The 20585-nt window shown below is 39.3% G+C and overlaps 1 protein-coding gene across 4 annotated transcripts in view; it reads left to right on the top strand.

Moving 5' to 3' along the window:
• The window catches only part of LOC104605514 (protein MICRORCHIDIA 2-like), an 81328-nt gene that overhangs the window by 51736 nt on the left and 9007 nt on the right, over window positions 1-20585 (top strand). For all 4 annotated transcript variants that reach the window (XM_010270313.2, XM_010270314.3, XM_010270315.3 and 1 more), the window contains exons 11-17: window positions 713-814; window positions 910-1059; window positions 10011-10106; window positions 10185-10236; window positions 10318-10429; window positions 10836-11136; window positions 11543-11631. In XM_010270313.2, the coding sequence (XP_010268615.1) occupies window positions 713-814; window positions 910-1059; window positions 10011-10106; window positions 10185-10236; window positions 10318-10429; window positions 10836-11136; window positions 11543-11631 (902 nt within the window). The remainder of the gene's footprint in view (window positions 1-712; window positions 815-909; window positions 1060-10010; window positions 10107-10184; window positions 10237-10317; window positions 10430-10835; window positions 11137-11542; window positions 11632-20585) is intronic.

The raw sequence follows: 20585 nt of genomic DNA, 5'->3' as shown, positions 1-20585 counted from the left end.
GACATTTCCGAAATATAGGAAATGTCGATCGAAATAATGTAATTTTTATATTACCATCCATTTTCATGTCGGTGAGCCTTGACATCGACATATGTCGGCCGACATTAGCGACATTTCGCAACATTTGAAACCATGAATATGAAACCTAAGGATCTACCCTAGGCTTTATATATATATATATTTTTATTTTAAAAAACTAATTGCCTACCGCCTAGGTGACAAGGCACTCCCTATTGCCTAGCTTCATCTTGCAGAGGTTTAAGTTAAAAGGTTTAACTGGAATCTATGCAGTTAGAGGCCTCCATTCTATCAGAATATTCCTTTCTTGCATTGAAGATGCAGAGGTTTAAAGTTAAAAGGTCTAACTGGGGAGTATGATGTCTTATTTAGCAATAAGAATATGTTTTGGGAAGTACTTTGGTAGAGAATGGCCACTTTTTGCAAAAATGCCAAACGTTAGGACTGTATCCTGTTCAGTCTACCCCTTCCAAGACCTCAGATGTTTGGGATGAACATTGAGCAATGGCTTTCTTTAGTATTTTTTAGGGCTCAGTTGTAAAGTACTTTTGGGGAGAGATGTAATTTCTATGCTGTCTTGAAGGTTTTGTTTACTTGTACATATTTATTTACATAATTAATAAATTTAATATTTACTTATAAAAAATCTTAGCAATCTATTTTGGTGTTCTTTTCCAACACCTCTTGTTTGCAGGATATTCGTTTGAGGGATGAAACTGACCATGGGAGGCCTTCTAGATCACGAAACAAATTAATTGAATCCCATATTTCTTATCGAATTCGTTATTCATTAAGGGTGAGCTTTTGTTCTAATGATTTATGTGCACTTTCTTCACTGACTATGCATTTATTTATCTAATTAACGCTAATATATAATTTTCTTCCGTTCAGGCATATATTTCCATTCTATATCTCAGGAAGTTTACAAATTTTCATATTTCATTAAGGGGTAAACCAGTTGAGCAAATTACTATTGCTGACGAATTGAAGTTTCGGAAGGTCGTAACATACAGGCCACAACTTGGGATGACATCGAAAGAGGTGAGATGCTAGTGATATAAAAACTCCTCATGTTCCTTATCAGCTATGACATTCACTACACAAGAAAATTTCCATTAGGTTCCTCACAGATTCTTGGTCTGCATATATCAATGGTCCATTGAAATCCTGTATCAAAGCATGTCCTGTTCCATCATATTTTCTTGGATTCTGAAAAATTAGCACTGATTAAGTCATTAAGATAAACCAACTAGTAATTAATTACAGGGGGCCATTGCAAGTAAAAGGTCATTACCGAATGTTGGTCCTACCTATATGGTGTCTTGGGAGGAGTGGACTGGATAGAGACCTAACCTTTGGTGTTTCTTTCTCTGCACAATTGGCCTCTCTCAGGCTCAGACTTGCATGCTCATGTTTGTTAACCTGAGATGTTACCATTACACCACCAGGGCCATTGCTTGGCGAGTTCAAGTCTGAGAGTGGCAAAAAATGCCAAAAGTTAGGTTGATATCCAATCTACCCCACTACATTCAAAACCCTAGATAGCTGCATCCATTATTTGGTAATGACCCAAACTAATAGTTTGGCAAAACTAACAAATGTAGAAACAAATCCAAATGTATCTATTGGAATTATTTCACTTCTGATGCAATTTTTTATTAGATCATCCAATGTAGTAGAAGGCTGTTCCAGGTGAATATGACTGAATGTGCAGCAACTATACCCTGAAAAAAGAGGTCATAAACTTAATCTTGATCAGGACAAGACAGATTTGGGTTACCATGGTTTTGGTGCTTAAGTACCTGTTTTGGATTACAATTTGAACCATTGGAAAAATGTTTTTGTTATCTTCAATTTTAGAAATACAATTTGCTTGATAATTAGAAGTTAAGCGTATTTTATTTGATAATGATATAGATGACATCAGTGAGAAATGAACTCCACTTAGTGAGTAAAAGCTGCGTCAAGCTGACCCAGCCACCCTTGATTCTCTTGTCCTAAAATTTATGTAGGAGTAGAGTATAAATACAATTTAGCCCGTTTCACCCTTTCCTTGTCAATGAATCAGCCAACTTGTTTGCAGATCTTCCCAATTGAACAAGGCATTCATCCCATGGTCTACAGATCTCACTTCCTAGTGATTGATGAAACACCCATGGGCTGTCGCATCTGTAGTTGTCAAGCCACTAAAGCTAAACTAGATGACAAGGGAGCTCCTAGGGATTATATGATTCTTTTGTAAAGAAACTTGTTTTTTTAGCTTGTTCCCCCCACCCCCAACCCCAAGCTAGCTTCCCTAGTTAAAATGGCAAATATCAAACACTGAAAATTATCTAAAATGTACATCAAAAGTGGTATTAAAAAAATGCTATGAAAAAGAATGTTATGAAGCCCATAGTAGTCTGTTAATACAAAGGGGGAGAAACAAGTTAACTGCAGAAATATACCTGTTGAATAAGCTAGTCTTACTTTAGTTTAGTGATGCAAGTTCACATATGTAATTTTACATTGTTTTATTATTTGAATGGTCGCCCTAATATAAATATCAAAAAGGCTGGCTCTGCCAGCTGAGGTTTCTCTCCAAAACCATTTTTTCTCTTTCCTCTCTTCTCTCTTCTCTCTTCTCCCTCCTCTTCTCTCACTATTCTGAGATCCTGCTGCATGTTTACCAAGAAAACATGGTATCAGAGCGACAGATCAAGTCTTAGGAGCAGTACGATCAGTCCTTTCTTTCTCCTGCTGCTTTCTTTGTCCATTGGTGATCGAATCAAAGAAAAGGGACTTCTGGTTGACGTGAGGAGGCTTGCTGTGTGATTCTTCCTCTCCCCTCTTGGTCGTGGGCCCAGAAAACACCAAGGGGAGGGAAGCAGAATGCTGTGAAAGGTTTTTTTTTTTTTTCTTTTCTCCTCAACTTTGTGGATCAAATTGATCCTTCTGCACCTAGGTGAGTGGGTTGTGTGGGTCTAATGACTGGTGGCTGTTGTGAGAGTGTTTCCTCTCAGCCTATGTGGATCGAGTGATCCTTCTTGTGCCCTGAAAGGTGGGCTGTTCAGGTCTGCATGTTCTGTAACTGCTGTGACAACAGTTTTTTTTTTTCCTTAGTTCCTATTGAAATTTCAGTGGTTGTGTGAAAAATTGATGAATTATTGTTTGGAGGGACTGGTCAGACCTGATTTTTGATAAGTTTTGTACATCTGAACTGGTTCAGTAGGGTTGTAATATGAGAACAAGTGATGTTGTGTGATCAGATTTGATTATGCTGTGTGAGAACAAGAATTTTTTTGTGCCTAGAACTGTGTCTGGACTAAGGTTTTAAATATTTTGACTGAACTGAGTCTGAACTGAACTGAGAACTAGTTCTTTGGCTCAATCGTGACTGAACTGAAATGAAGTACCATGTCTTCTGAGGATTCTGGTATGTCTGGTGTGACTTCTAGTCAGAGTGGAATGAGTGGAGGCTTTGACATGAGTTTTCCCATGGATGTGGTTCCCTTTGATGGTCTCAATTCCCTTTGATAGGTGGGACCAGGAAAACAGCATGGTGATGTCATGGCTGTTATTGTCCATGCTGCCACAAGTGAGAAGACCTTCATGTGGGCAGAAACAACTCATGAGATATGGTAGCAGGCTAAGTCTACATATTCACAACAAGGACATTATGCCAAAATATATCAATTGTAGGCTGCCTCCTCAACTTGTAAGTAAGGGGAGAGTAGTCTCTCCGTTTACTATTTAGACTTGATCTTTTAGTCTATGTTCTGATAATGATCTAGTTCTTTTTTTTTTTTTTTATTTTCAAAAATGAACTAGATCATTATCAGAACATAGACTAGAAATGTGATATAGATGCTAAAGCATACAAGTCTCTGGTTTCCTAGCAACAGGTGTTTCCTTTCCTCTTAGGGCTGAATTCCACATATGAATCTATCAGGGTTTAGATATTGGGGAGTAAAGATCTCGCATCGGTGCAAGAAGTGTATGCTCTAGTACAGTCAGAAGAAAGCATATGGAATGTGATGAATAATTCTGAGGGGGAGCAGATTGCATTAGTAGCTAAAGGGAGTGTTGCTATGGGAGGTGGTAATTCCTTTAAGAAGTGCGACTTCCAGAAGAAAGTTGATGACAAGGATAAACTATGGTGCACACATTGTCAGAAATCTAGACATACTTAGGATACATGTTGGGAACTTCATGGGAAGCCAAAGTAAGGTCCAAAACATTGGCCCATATCGTATCGGGAGCACCCCGATACGTCCCTACAGAGGGTGTATCGGGGTTTTGACTGGTTCAGGGGGTGGAGGAACCTTAAACCGGCCCCCTGAACTGGATTTGAAAAAAAAGTACTGATACTACTTGATACGCCCCTACCGGCATATTAGGCGTATCGATATTTAGAACCTTGAGCCAAAGTGGGCCCAGGAGTTGAGTAAAAAATCAGACCAGAATAAGAAGTCGAGAAAGCGAGGTCAAAAGAAGTTTAATGCAACAAACTTAGCCTCTTAGGAGCCTTAATCATCTAGACATCTACCATTGTAGCTGGTCAAGGAACCAACTCCCAGGGAAGATATCATTAATTCTTTCTGTGACCATTTGGAGCTATATGGGAGGGCAATCCACCAGATGGATTCAGTTTCTCCCCGCTCGACTTCCTTTGCGTCTACATCAGGTAACGGTAATTCTGCCACAGCTTTCCATCTGTCCTCACATACCTCAAACTCTCCTTGGATAATAGATTTTGGAGCCTCTTGTGTGATGGATTAGGCCTCGTGGGAGATGATTGATACAGGTCGTATGGTGGATGGTCTTTACATGCTAGAGAATAAAGCTAGTCTTGTGGCTATTGGGTCTAAGAGTCTGCCTAGTAAGAGTCAAGTCCATTTATGGCATAGTTGTTTGGGTCATTTATCTTTTGAATCATTGAAAGTTTTGTTACTTGATTTATTTAAGTCGGTGTCAGTGTTGGATTTCACATGTCAAACTTATCTTTTGAATCGTTGAAAGTTTTGTTTATTTTGATGTTTGGGGCCCTGTTACTTTAACATTTGAGTCTGGCTATAAGTATTTCATTACGGTTATTGATGACTACTCCTGATATACATGGGTGTATCCTATACGGTCTAGAGATGAAGTACCCAAAATCATTAAAGATTTCCAACACTTGATATTCACTCAGTTTCAAACGGAGATCTAAATTTTTCGATCGGACAATGCCAAAGAGTACTTTCATAGCGATCTCACGGCGTTTTTTGCTTCGTGTGAATCCATACATCACAGTTCTTGTGCTAGAACCCCCCAACAGAATGGTGTTGCCAAAAGAAAAAACCACTACCTCCTTGAAGTTGCTTGTGGGTTACTCATACACATGAATGTTCCTAAACGTTTTTGGTTGGATGTTGTATTGCATGCTGCCTATCTTATCAACCGTATGCCATCTCACTTATTAGGGTACAAGGCCCCCCATCAGCTCCTATTTCCCAAGGCTCCCCTCTTCTCTATCCCTATCTGTGTGTTTGATTGTCGTTGTTTTGTCCGAGACCTATCTCCTACTCGTGGCAAATTTGATCCTCGTACCATTCCCTATGTATTCTTGGGTTACCCTTCTTCTCAAAAGGGTTATCGATGTTTTGACCTTGTTTCCAAGAAATACTGTGTCTATAGATGTGTCTTTCTTTGAGAGTGACCCTTTTTCCTTTGTTTCTCCTCGGGGGGAGAGTAAGGTAGAGGAGAAATGAGTTCAGGTTCTTCCCCCTCTTCCTGATCCTCCTTTGTTCTGTGTTTTTTCTCGTCTCCGCAAGGGCCAGCTAAATTCAAGAGCGGTGGAGCAACTTGAAACTATACCACCAACATCATTAGATTCACTGGGGATAGATCCTATCCAACTAGGTACTCTCATTCCTATTGATGTTTCTGATCCTCTTGCTATTGATACTTCATCTGCTAATGACCTAGACATCCCTATTGCAAAAAAGAAGGGAGTTAGGACTTGTACCGCCACACATCCTATTTCGCATTTTCTTTCCTATGAGAATATCTCACCCTCTTTTCATGCTTTCCTTTCTTCCATCGACAGTGTCCCTATAATCTCTCTTAGTACCTAAGTGGACAAATGCAATGAAAGAAGAGATAAATGCCTTCAATAAAAATGGTACGTTGGAGTTAGTGGATCTTCTTGAGGGTAAGGAACCAATAGGGTGCAAGTGGGTGTTCACAATGAAGCACAAGGCTGATGGCACAATAGAAAGGTACAAGGCCAGGTTGGTGGCAAAAGGATTTACCTAGGTATATGGAATAGATTATGCAGAGACTTTTGCTCCAATAGCTAAGATGAACTCCATTAGAGTTCTTTTCTCTCTTGTTTCAAATCTTGATTGGGATCTTCATCAGCTAGACATTAAAAATGCCTTCTTGAATGGAGATCTTGAGGAAGAGGAGTACATGGTACAACCTCCTGGCTTTAGTGCTCAAGGCAAAGAGCAGAAAGTGTGTAGGTTAAAGAAGTCCTTATATGGTCTAAAAACAATCACCAAGAGCTTGGTTTAGCAAGTTTCATCTGTCTATGCAACAAATTGGCTACAAACAGTGTCAGACTGACCATATACTATTTGTGAAAAAGGGGGAAGGAAAGATTGCAGCCTTGATAGTGTATGTTGATGACATAGTGATCACATGTGACTGGAAAGCTAAAATTCAGAGGCTAAAGGATCTCTTAGCCACTCAATTTGAGGTGAAGGGTCTAGGTTCCCTACGGTATTTCCTTGGAATTGAAGTGGCCCGCTCACAAAAGGGGATCTTCATTTCTCAAAGGAAATACATCCTAGATTTGTTACAGGATTCAGGAAAATTAGGGGTTAAGCCAGCTGACTCTCCCATTGATCTAAATCACAGACTAAGTGATTGTTGTGGTGAGGTTATCAAGGATATAAAGCAATTCCAGAGACTTGTGGGAAGGCTCATATATTTGTCTATGACCCGACCAGACATTGCTTATGCCGTAGGTGTTCTTAGTCAGTTCATGTTTGCTATTCCAAAAGAACGGGCATTTGGAGATTGAAGTGTATACAAATGCTCATTGGGCTGGATCAGTTGATGGTAGAAAGTCTACTAGTGGATATTGTTCTTTTGTGAGAGGAAACCTAGTCACATGGAGAAGCAAGAAACAAAGTGTGGTGGCTAGGTCTAGTGCTGAAGCTGAGTATAGAACAATGTCCCATGGAGTGCCTGAAGCCATGTGGATAAAGAATTTGTTGAGTGAACTGGGTTTTCCAGTTGATAGCCCCATGTCCTTATATTGTGATAACAAGGCTGCCATCAACATTGCAGCCAGCCCAGTTCTTCATGATAACTAAACATATTGAGGTTGACAAACACTTTATCAGAGAGAAAATTGTTAATGGGGAAGTGTGCACCCCATATGTTAGTTCTAAGGAGCAACTTGCAGATATATTTACAAAAGGCTTACATCACTCGCGTCACGATGACTTATGTGACAAGTTGGTTATGATTGATATCTATGTCCCAACTTGAGGGGGGTGTTGAATAAGCTAGTCTTACTTTAGTTTAGTGCCACAAGGGCACATATGTAATTTTACATTATTTTATTAGTTGAACAGTCGTCCTAATATAAATATCAAAAAGGTTGGCAACACCAACTGAGTTTTTTCTCTCCAAAACATTTTTTCTCTTTCCTCTCTTCGTTCTTCTTTCTTCTCCCTCCTCTTCTCTCACTATTCTGAGATCCTGCTGCGTGTTTTACCAAGAAAACAATACCAATCAATTATGGAGTGGTTGTTGGTGCATCCTGAATTTAAAAATATGAAAAAGAGAAGATTTCATTATTAGATCTTTGTAGTAAGGGTGATTAAACATTTGGGGTTGTTGTTTTATCTATTTCACTCTAACCTTTGTTTTAGCAAAAGGAAAAAAAAAATCAAATTTTAACCTTTGTTTTTTTTACCATAGCTTCTGTAATTTCTTTTTCTAATAATGAAACTTCTCTTAATTATCAAAAAAATACAAGGGGGGAGAGATGCTAACCCTAGCGTGATTCAGAGTGGTGAATAAATTATCTTTGATTTTGTTTTGAAGACGTAGCTCCTCAACAAAATCTTCTTGCAGAGTCCCGCAAAGGGCCTGCACCGTGTGATGAATCAAGAGGTGATCTTGCAGTTCTTCCCAGCGTTGGTGGGGGGAAGTATAACTGCTATTGGGGGAAAGCAAACAAGGCAAGGGAGCCCTTGTTGCATTGAATATGATAGAGATTTGGAGATCTGTGTGTTTCTGTGTCTGTGTCTGTGTTAAGAAGGATTAAGAACTAGGGCACGGTCAACTTATTTGGAATATTGGCTACACATATAATGGGGCACCTAGACTCAACTAAAATTCCCAAATTAAAGATGTTTTTGGGTGGAAGTTTACCAACTGTTCAGCTTAGTTGCACATGACAACTATATTCCATATTCCATATTAAGTACTTGTGCCCCTTTTGGATATTCCATATTAAGTACTTTGTCAGGAAAAGACCAACTATATAAATGCTTCAACCAAGGATGGACCTGATTTCCTTAGATGCATCTAGATCCATCCCTATGACTTTGGCAAGAGCAATTTAGTAAAACCTAATTTTTTGAACTTTCCTTGAAGTTCCTCCTTCCAAAAGATCTCATCCTTTGCATCTAGCCTGATAATAATATCTTTTAGCTCTTGGGCGAGGAAGGTTTCTGTAATATTTCTACTTGATAAGGATCTATAAAAAATGGGTTCCAAGTAATAGCCCTACCCCAAGATATACAGAACTAGGAGATATTTCTTCCTACTTGGCTTGAAACCTTGTATTGCCTTCTGCACAAATAACAGAGCTTGTCAACTCTACTCCAATCATCCTCCAAAGTTAAGTGGAATCATCTTATACTTTCAATTCTTTTTATTGAGTATGCTTATTCTGAGCTTTCATAATCCCTTCCAAATAGCTAACTCCATATGTGATAATTTGGAGGTAACAAGTCTAAGGCTTGCCTTTTCGTAGATTCACTATATTTGAATGCTAGAAGGGGGCTTTGTTCATGGTGCCCACTCAGGCAGATGGAGGAAATAGCATAGTTAATGGAACACAATACTAATAAGCAGTTCTTTTTGGGGTCAAGCCCTAATCATAAGAATTTACTTGGTGGCAATTTGTTTATCTTTATTTTTGTAGACATTAAAGTTTTCATGGACTTTAAATGGGCCTTGTCTTTACAAATCCATTAGCATAAGAGGGGGAGCCCATGTGGGACTCACCTTGAAGTCAAATTTAAATTTAAGTTCAAATCTTAAACCTAGTGATTTATGGAAATAAATCCAACCAAAGCCCATCTCATATCCTATGGATGAAAGTTTTGTCATTGTAGATGACTTGTTCAAGGATGCCTCTATAGATCACTTGACTAGAGGTTGGAGTATAGTAGTAGGGTCTTCTGCTTCATCTTCCACCATACAAGCAGTTTGGTCCCCTCCTTTGCAGTGTATTGTGAAACTAAACTTTGATGGCAGCTCTGTTGGGAACACTGGACCCTCTGGAATTGGGGGTGTGTTTAGAGATGCAGGAGGAAGAGTCCTGGCTATGTATTCTGATCCAATAGGATTGGAGGACTCGCTTAGAGTAGAAGTAATGGCCCTCCTCCAAGGACTCAGATTGGCTAAGCAATTGGGCTTTTAACAACTAGAAGTGGAGAGAGAGTCAGAGTTAGTAGTAAGATGGTTGCAAACATGCAATTTCTCTTGCAATATCCTTTACAAGTTAGAATTATGTTGAACCTTTTATGGCCTGGATTTGTGTGTGTGTGTGTGTGTGTGTGTGTGTGTGTTGGTGATGGTTTTGGTTGTAAGGTGGATGGAAAAATGTTTATTATGAAGATATGTTTTCTCATCCTGCCAATAGATTCTTTTGCTATTCATCTGAATGGTTATCTTGATCTGCATTTGATCTCATTTTCTATACTTGTGTGGATTAAAAGACAGTTTCTGTAGAAACAACGATTGGATTTGTAAAAGAGGCTCCCTTTCTTCCAGTTTCCGGGTTCAATATTTACCACAAATGTCGCCTTATCAGGGTATGTTTCAAACTTTTGCTTTACCACTGAAGTAAATAGTTAATACTAATGTCTGATAATATGTTTTCATTGCTTCAGCCCTTCTGGAAAGTTGTTGACGAATATTCTTCTCGAGGGAATGGCGTAGTTGGTATTTATTCACTCCTGTCAATCTTTGTCAAGTAATTATGAGGAATTTAGATTATTTATTTCATTATCTTATAAATTGCAGGGGTTCTTGAAGCAAATTTTATTGAACCAGCACATGACAAGCAAGATTTTGAAAGGTCGTCTTTGTTTATTCGACTTGAAATGAAGCTCAAACAAATGATGCTTGAATACTGGTTAGTTTTGCTCTTTAAAGTCTCTTTTGGTATGTCTGCGAGCTTTCCTACTTACAGTTGACATGAAGTTTTTTTTGTGGTAGATTTTGTATTTAGTTATTTCCTCAACTCTTACTTCTATACTAGATGTGGTACAACCAGTTATCTCATTAATAGATTAGTCCTTCTAAACGAGCTGGTTTTTAGTCCGGACTGTTTTACTTCTAAGGACACGTTTCAATTCCCACCTTGGTGTTATGTTTATTTCTCAACTGATTGGCTTCTTTTATTGTTCTCTAAAGAAGCAGAGGATTTGTATAGATGGAAATAACTTCAATTAGTAGCACTTTAACTTCTATTCCAGCAATCTGTTAACTAGTCATGTGATATCTTCCTGACTGGTTGGAATTCGTTCTGGGCAATGCAGGAAAGACCATGCTCATTTGATAGGTTTGCAGACTCCAGGTGTCAGGTCAAGTAGGAATGGCTGTTCCACTGAGCAGCCTCCTGTTGCACTTGCAGCCAATTTACAGAGGGAACTGCCTACTGATCAACATGCCAGTGGCTTGTCAGCTAATTTGGAAAATGAAATGCATTTAAACCAACCTGTCATTGGCCTTGCTGCTAACTTGAGGCCGGAGTTGAGAAATGCACAACCTGGAAATGATGTCACTTCTTGTTTTCAGACAGAATCTCCAACTGCTGAGCATATTACTGGCCTAACATCTGTAAGTTATATTAAATCCCTTGTTTGTAATGGGTCTTCAAAGAGCATTATTACAGAGACAGTTTGGGAAGGTCTAATGCATGCAAGTACAATGAGCACAGTAGACCTAATAGGAAGAAATGGATACTTTTGGAGTTCTTTCTCTCTCTTTTTTTTTTCTTTTTTAGTTTGTCAAACTCGAATAAATACACACATATATTGGGTTTACATCAATGTATGGGAATGCATGCATGTATGGCATGAATATCTGCATCTCCATTTTGTACTAATTGTTTTTCCCCTTTCAATTTTGTTCTAGCTTGTTACATACAATAGTTTGAGCACATTAATGTTATATAAACTATGAACCTGTGATTGATGGTAAATCATCCAGACATCCACATTAGTCATGTTTTATGCTTGTGCAGGACTCATCTAAAAAATTGGCTTCTGCTGATAATTTAGGATCTACATTAGTAGATCGGATATGTGAAGAGAACATACAATTATTTATGAGGTATGTAATATAAGTTTGATCCATCTAGCTGGATACAGTTGCGTTACAAATTCTCAATTATGGGCATCTAGCACTAGTAATTTATAATGTTGGTTCCCGGGTATGTTCCAATACCTCAAGAAAAGAGAAATTATAGAAAGTTGGAAAAATTGTGAAGTTATTTGAAAAATTCTTGGCTTTGAAATATGGCTCTATTAGTTGACATGCTTTATAACGACCCTATTGTGTAATCCACATGTTTTTACACAAACTAACTATATAGGCTGGATATATTTGGACGTGATGCAAACATTATTTTCACACTCTATTATGAGCTGCTTGAATTTCATTTAGATGGATATCTAAACTGTTAATCTGCTGGCTAATGGGCTCAGTAATAGCTGGGGATTTTACTTCATTTTGGTGTCTTTTTGTACCCTTTTCTCTGTGGGTTGATTGTCCTTTTTTCTTTTGCTGATTTCACCATGTCCTGCTAGGAAGTATCAGCATTTGCATCTTTCTTCTATTCTTCTTATTAATAATTACATTATTGATAAAGAAGAAAAGAACTGTAGTTTTATTGTTTTGAAGCTATAGTTGCAAGTGCTATAATATGCTACTTTCCACAAATATTTTGTTTTAATTTTGTTCTGTAAAAAGAGGAATACTGATTTCTCAGGTAATTGCTTGGTGCGATGAGAATGTGGGTTCAGGTCTGAGCGAGGCTACTTTGTGCAAAAAATGCCAAAAGTTAGGCCCTTATCCAGTCCACCCTTCCCATGACCCCATATAGCCAGGACTGAAATTGGGCAATGGCCTTATATTTTGTGAAAAGAAGTAATAAATGGAATGATGACAGACACTATTAACTCTCTCCCCCCATTCTTCTGCCTAGTCGTCCATTCTGTCTTCTGCATACTCTATTTATCATGTTTCTTCACTAGGCCATGCCATATGGGTTGGAAATGTGTGTCACGACCCTTGGTATGAGGTGTCTGACTTGGCAAGCCCCAAAAAGTAGGATTTAGAGAATTGGCATATATACAGCTATTTTATTAAGTTTTTTATATGTAATTATATACTTTTGCGAATGATATAAAATGTTTTCTGGTATATTGTATATACAATTACAACATGGGAATATGGGATAAAATGTAGTGCTGCAAACCAGTTGAATTGAATTCAAATAAAGGATCTTATTTCAATAATATAAAATCCTATTTCTGGATCTGATTCCATCGATTCAGTTAGCCACAGTGTTGAGTTTACTGCTCAACACATAGGCCACTTCGAGAGTGACCTAACCTCGTAAGAAGAAGAATTAAGGAAAAGATATGGGGAGGTATTCTTCTCGTTCTTCTCTCCAGCTCCCACCCGTTTATAGTTCTTACATAACTAAAATCTGATCTTAACAAACTCAAAACCCACTTCTAACTGTCTAGCTGACATGGCTTCCTTTCGTAGAAAAATCTGATAGGTAGTTGTCTGTGCTTCATAGGATAGGCCGTTGGCTGAACCCCATTAGTCTGATCACCTGTATGGTTTTGGGCTTTGCCTCTGCCTGATGGAAATTGGTCTGGCTGGGTTGGTTGCCAAGTCAGGTGCTCAAAAGATAAGCAGCCATGTAGTATCCTTATCTCCAGGTACACATGTCAATAATTTTAAGGCTACTGATGAGTTTGTTGTGACTGTAATAGAGACAATCCAGCCCCAACCTTTAGATGAAAACGGACAAGAAGAGAGTGTGAGGGACGGGGAAATTAGAGTAGAAGAAGGGGAGGAGGAATCCTTGGAGCACCAGGGAGAAAAGATTTGGGAATTAGTGTGTTGTTTCTTTGAGGACTTGCTCAAGAATGCAAAAACAGGGGAAGCATTTGAAAAGATATCGGACAAACAGGAAATTAGTCAGATGAAAAGGGACTTAATTGGGGAACTAAGAGAGCAGGGAGGGGAAGCCTTGGTGGAATTAGTTGGGGAGTTGGATCTCCAGGTTAAAGAGTTGAAGGACGTTAAAGTTTACTCCAAAAAGAAGGGTGAGAAGGATGCTCAAAGAAAGAGAAAGTTGACAGTGGTAGAAAGACTGAAATCTGATGTAGCAGAGGATCTAGAATTTAGTGCGAGGGAGGAAAGAAGGAAAGAAGGAAAGCTGAAAAGTTGGGGAAAAGGGTAAGGGGTGGTTTGGTATAAGCTGACATTAAGATGGTGAGTTGGAATGTTAAGGGGTTGGGCAGTGCTAGGATGAGGCCAGTAATAATGGATCTACTTAGAAAAGAGAACCTTGATATAGTGATGCTTCAGGAAACAAGTTGTGGATATGGATAGAAGATGGGTGAGAAGTGTGTGGGGCTCTAGAGATATAGGATGGTCCTTTATTCCGTCATGGGGTGCTTCAGGGGGTGTGGTAACAATATGAACTGAGATGGTGGTGCCACTGGAAGAGCTAACAGGTCGGTTCTCACTTTCCCTAAAATTCAAGAATGTGGACGATGGATTTATTTGGGTGTTGACGAATACCTGTGGACCCAATAGATATAGAGAAAGAGGAGAAATGTGGGAAGATCTTTTTGATATTAGGGGTTTTTGGAGTGGACCTTGGTGATTAGGGGGAGACTTTAATGTCGTCAGATTCACTAGTGAGACAAATAATACCAATCAGAGAGTCTCTACTAGTATGAGGAAGTTTAATGATTTCATAGAGGAGTGTGAGCTAAAGGAATTTCCTACTTCGCAGAGTTTGTTCACCTGGTCCAATTTACAAATCCCCCGTAGTTGCTCAAAGCTGGACAGATTTATTTTCACACTAGATTGGGAAGAGCATTGGAATGGGTTGATGACAAAAGCATTACTGCAAGTTACTTCCGACCATTGCCCGATTAGTATTAGAACCAAAGACTTTTTGAGTGGCCCAAAACCTTTTAGGTTTGAGAACATGTGGCTTACACTCTCTAACTTTGTTTACAAGATAGAGGAATGGTAGGGAATTGAAGTGCAAGGCATATGATGGAAAGGCATAAAGTTCCATAGGAAGTTACAAAGGCTTAAATGTGAAATCAAAGAGTGGAATAGAGATCATTTTGGTAGAATAGAGGAGAGAAAACTAGTGGTAACTTCTCAAATTGAGCATTTGGATGCTAAGGAAAGTCAAGGTTCATTAAATGAGGAGGATAAGCCTCTGAGATGGTCATTGAAAAAAGAATTGGAAGAAATTTTGTTGAGGGAAGAAATCAGTTGGAGGCAGAAATCAAGACAGTTGTGGGTCAAAGAGGGGGATGGGAATACTAAATTTTTCCATGCACTTGCTAATGGAAGAAGAAGAAGAAAAAAAATTTGTGGAGAAATTAGAAGTAAATGGAGAAACCCTGGCCGATCAAGAAGAGATTGCTAATTGTTTTGTGGCTCATTTCAAATCAGTTTATAAAAGACAAGAGGGTGTAGGTGTTACTCTGGAAGGACTGGATTGACCAAGACTGAGTCCAGATTTGGCAAGAGTGTTAGAAAGGGTTTTTGAGTTAGAGATAAGAGGAGCTGTATTTTCAATGGATAGATCTAAAGCTCCGGGACCGAACAGTTTCACTATGGCTTTTTATCAGGATTGTTGGGAGATAATTAAAGAGGACCTTTGGGCAATCTTTGAGGATTTGCTAGGGAACATTTTATTAGTTCGGGAATAAATTCAACATTCTTAGCCATGAACCCAAAGAAGGGAGGTGCGAATCAACCGAGAGATTTCAGACCAATTAGCCTGGTAACAAGCATATATAAAATCTTGGCCAAAGTGTTGTCTTTAAGATTGAAGCTAGTCCTTCCTGATTTGATAAAGCTATTCGCAAGGGGCGTTCATTAAAGGTAGATAGATCACTGATCAAATTTTGATAGCTAATGAATGTGTGGTGGACTTTAAGAAAAGAAAAAAAGAAAGGTTTTGTGTGTAAATTGGACTTGGAGAAAGCTTATGATATGGTTGATTGGTCCTTCCTCTTGGACACTTTGAAAAATTTTGGGTTTGGAGAGAGATGGTGTGGATGGATAAAAGGATGTCTAAAAACTTGTCATTGTTCAGTCCTAGTTAATGGAGTGGTCAGAGACTTTTTCCCAACAACTAGAGGTTTGAGGCAAGGGGATCCCCTTTATCCTTTCCTATTTACCTTGGTTGCTGAGGTGCTTAGTAGGGTTCTAGTAAGAGCTGATAGCATGGCACTTTTTAATGGATGGAGGGTTGAGAGAGAGCATGGTTGTCACACATTTGCAGTTTACTGATGATACAATTATTTTCTATTAGAGTGTTCATCCTCAGAAGGTAAGTATTTTGAAGCAAGTGATTAAATTGTTTGAATTTGTCTCTAAGTTAAAGATCAATTTTGAAAAGATTTGTGTAGTGGGATTGAACTTGGGAGAGGAAGAGATGGAGAGGGTTACAATAGCCATAGGTTGCCCTACTACTAGGTGGCCCTTGAAATATCTGGGTTTGCCATTAGGAGCCAACCCACGGGAAGAAAGTTTTTGGAGCCCAATTCTTGAAAGATGTGCAAAGAAACTGTCAAATTGGAAGAGGAACCATGTGTCTCTAGGGGGTCGTAATACTTTGGTTAATACCTTAGCGAACCTTCTAGTTTTCGTCCTCTTAGTATTCAAGATGCTAAAAAGGGAGGTAGTGAAATTAGAGAAGATCATGAGGGACTTCTTGTGAGAGACAGGTGAAGGAAGGAAAGATCACCTGGTGAGATGGGATTTAGTTTGTAGAAGCAAGAAGCAAGGGGGCTTGGGGTTAGGCAATATCGGCCACTGGGAGGAAAGATCACCTAGAAGTGGAAGGGTCAATCTTGACCCACCAGGAGGAGATAACATGAGCTTTTATAGTTCACTAAGTCCATCTTTAGAAGGCTTTTGAGTGAGAGTGTGGTTAGAAGGGTTGGACTGGCCAAATCTAGGGGCAGAAAGCAAGCAAAGGTTGGAAAGGAGATTTGAGGTGGAGGAAATAAAGGAGGTTGTGTTTCCTATGGATTGAATGAAAGCTCCAGGCCCAGATGGTTTCACAATGGCCTTTTATCAAAACTGTTGGGAAATCTTGGAAAGGGATCTAGTGCTAGTGTTTGATGATTTCATAGAAGGGGAGTAATTAGTTTGGGGTTGAATTCCACTTTTATTGCTTTGATCCCAAAAAAGAAGGATGCCTCTCATCCAAAAGATTTTAGGCCAATCAGCTTGGTAAATGGTCTGTACAAGATAATTGCAAAGGTGTTGTCTCTAAGGATAAAGCAAGTCTTGCCTGATATTATTGCACCAAACCAAGGAGCCTTTGTGAAGGGAAGATAGATAGTTGATCAGATTCTAATTACCAATGAGAGTGTGGAGAACTTCAAAAAAGTAAAAAAGGAATTGTGTGTAAATTGGACCTAGAAAAGGCTTATGATTTGGTTGATTGGGCCTTTTAGAAGGAAGTGATGGTTAACTTCGGGTTCGGGGATAGATGGTGTAAATGAATAATGGGATGTGTTAGGAATTGTCATTACTTAGTACTGGTAAATGGGACAATGGTGGATTTCTTCCCAACTATTAGGGGAATAAGACAAGGAGATCCACTCTCTCCTTTCTTGTTCGCCTTGATTGTAGATGTTCTGGGTAGATTGATTCATAGAGCATATTCAAGGGATTTACTAAGAGAGTGGAGGTTAGGAAGGGAAAGGATCCCACTTACTCACTTACAATTTGCAGATGACACAATTCTTTTCTACGAAGGTGGGAACTTGAATTGGATTAGAAATTTGAAGAGGGTGATACAACTCTTTGAACAGATGTCCAACCTTAAAGTGAACTTTGAGAAGAGTTGTGTAGTGGGAGTGAATTTAGAGGAAGGGGAAGTCAGGGAGAGCGCAGAGATATTGGGATGTGCAGTTTCAAGTTGGCCCTTCTGGAATCCAATGGTGGAAAGATTTTAGAAGAGACTTGTCTCTTGGAAAAAGAATAGCCTATCTCTTGGTGGGAGGATCACACTAATTAGGGAAACCTTAGCCAATTTACACATCTACTTCTTATCAGTGTTCAAGATTCCACCGGAGGTGTCTAATAGATTGGAAAAGTTAATGAGAGACTTCCTGTGGGAACCAAGTGAGGAGAAGAGGGACCATAGAGTGGGGTGGGAGATGGTGATTAGGGATAAGAAGTTAGGAGGGTTGGGGCTCGAGAACATTAGGAAGAGGAATATGGCTTTATTAGGGAAATGGTTATGGAGGTTCCGCTTTGTGTAGAAGTTGTGGGATAGAATAATGGCTAGCATTCACGGGCTAGAGGACAATGGATGGGATCCAGGAATCTTGGCAAGGACTACATGTGCCTCACCTTGGGAAGCAATCCATGACTTGTTACCAATTTTCTCCCCTCTAATCAGGTATGATTTAAACTCAGGCAACCTCATAATAATTTGGGAACAAACTTGGGTGGGGAATTCTCCTTTGAAGGATCAATTTCCATCCCTCTATGCCCTCTCTGAGTTGACAAATGAGTCCATTTCTTCCTTTATTGTCCCTTCATCTTCAAACACTGGGTTTGGTTGGAATTTGGGTCTAAGAAGGGCTGTTAGAGATATAGATCTTGACAGCACCTTGTCTCTCTTGGCTATTCTTGAAAATGTCTTCCTGGACCCCACAAAAGAAGACACCAGAATTTGGACCCCCACCCCCTTGGGTTGTTAGAGATTTAGATCTTAACTTAGCTTTCCAACACTATCGATTTATCCTTCCCTGTTAAAGAGATTTGGTGTAAGCCAATTCTTCCTAGGGTTGGGAGTTTTTGTTGGGAAACTTTCCTGGAAAGAATCAACACTAGTGATCTACTTCAAACGAAGAGACCCAAGATGTGTTTATCTCTTCATAGGTGTATTCTATGTAAAGCTGATGGGGAAATTGGTTATCACATGTTGGTTTCTTGCCAGCTTGCCAAAACTATTTGGGAATGGGCTTTTTCTCTTTTTGGGTGTAGGTGGAATCCCTACTTGAATGTGCAAAGTCTTTTCTCTTCCTCTTTTTTCAAGTGGCATCTGAAGAGGGGTAGGACCATGTGGCGGTGCCTAAGAGCTGTTGTATGTTGGACATTGTGAGAAGAAAGGAATTTAAGAATTTTCTTTGAGAAAGAGAGAAACTTTGAAAGTCTGATTGACTTGATTCACTTCAAGGTGGTACATTGGTTGAAGTCCTCAAAGTTATTCATAGACTTTACAGTGGATGATTTGCTGAGGAAGTGGAAAGAGATTGCCAGTTCTGCCTAGGTGAAAACGAGTCTTTGTCAATCTTGGATTCTTCCCCCCATTGGTTTTGTAAAGTTGAACTTCGATGGAAGCAGTAGAGGAACCCTGGGCATTTAGGCATTGGGGGGTGTATTTAGGGATGAGAATGGAATTGTTTCAGCCATGTTCTCAGGCCCAATTGGAGCAAGGAAATGAATATTAGGAGGCTTGTTTTTGAAGGGTACTCGGAGGTGGTAATAGGGTGGTTGAGAGAAGACAAGGCTGGGTTATGGAACTACACCAATGAATGGAAAAAGTTCAGGTGGTTGGCTAAGGACATGGAAATAAAGTACAGCTGGGTGAAGAGATCTGCTAATTCGTTTGTAGATGGGTTAGAAAAGCAAGGGGTGACTAGGGAATCTTTAATTTGGGTTCAGTTGTAATTTTGCTTGAGGGCTCTTGCCTTTGTTGGGGGAGTTAAGAAAGCTTATCTCCCCTCCTTTTGTAATTAATTATTTTGCTTGATTAATGAAATCTTTGTTATTGATAAAAAAAAGAAAAAAGAAACTGGTTAGAATCACATGATGATATTTTTGGGTTATTAAAAGATTTTGTATGAGTTTGTACATAGCTTTGCCAAGAAGATACACCTCTTAGATGTATTGAGTTAGAAAGGGCAATGATACTCGAAATATTTTCAGTATGGAAGGGTCAGAAATTGAGAGGCATTAAAATTTTTAGGGATTATAGCTGATAAGGGCTGCATCCAGGGTTTACTAACAAAGTGAGGGAGTGGTGGCATGAGTGTAACCCGTCGGTGGAGTGGGAGGGGATAAAATTCCATAAGAAACTACAATTCTTGAAAGCAAGAATTAAGGAGTGGAACTTGATGGAGTTCGGGAGGACAGAAGAAAGAAAGGGAGATTTGATGAAGAAGATTGAAAGCCTTGACTTTAAAGAGGAAAGGGGAGAATTTGGAGAGGAAGACAATGACCTCAGGAGAGAATTGAGAAGACAGTTAGAGGACTGCCTACACAAGGAGGAAATTAGCTGGAGGCAAAAATCTCGGTCTAAATGGTTGCAAGAGGGAGATAGAAACACTAGGTATTTCCACTCTCTAGCAGATGGCAGGAGAAGGAAGAACTTTATCTCCAAATTGGTAGTAGATGGAGTTGAGCTAGTACAGCAAGAGGAGATTGCCAGGGCCTGTGTGGAGCATTTCAAATCTATTCTAAGAAGGCCTGTGAGTAGAAGGGTGTGGGTAGAAGGTTTGGATTGGCCAGATGTAGGGGTGGAGAACAGGAGAAGGATGGAAAGAAGCTTTAATATAGAAGAGATCAAGGAGGTTGTGTTTTCTATGGATAGAACAAAAGCTCCAGGGCCGGATGGGTTTACAATGGCTTTTTATCAGGATTGTTGGGATATTTTGAAAGATGATCTCTTGCGGGTGTTTGAGGAGTTTTTCAGGAGAGGAATTGTCAATCCGGGTGTGAACTCTACATTTATAGCCTTAATTCCCAAAAAGAAAGATGCATCCCACCCGAAGGATTTTAGGCCAATAAGCTTGGTGAATAGCTTGTATAAGATCATTGCAAAAGTGTTGTCTTTGAGGCTGAAGAAGGTAATGTCGGATATCATTGAACACTATCAAGGAGCTTTGTGGAAGACAATTTACAGACCAGATTTTAATTGCTAATGAGAGTGTGGAGAACTTTAAGAGGGATAAGAAGAAGGGAGTGGTTTGTAAGCTGGACTT

Source organism: Nelumbo nucifera, chromosome 1 (genome assembly GCF_055504915.1).
Source record: "Nelumbo nucifera cultivar China Antique chromosome 1, China Antique-T2T, whole genome shotgun sequence".
In the NCBI taxonomy this organism is placed as follows: Eukaryota; Viridiplantae; Streptophyta; class Magnoliopsida; order Proteales; family Nelumbonaceae; genus Nelumbo; species Nelumbo nucifera.
This window is presented reverse-complemented; position numbering and strand designations above follow the sequence as displayed.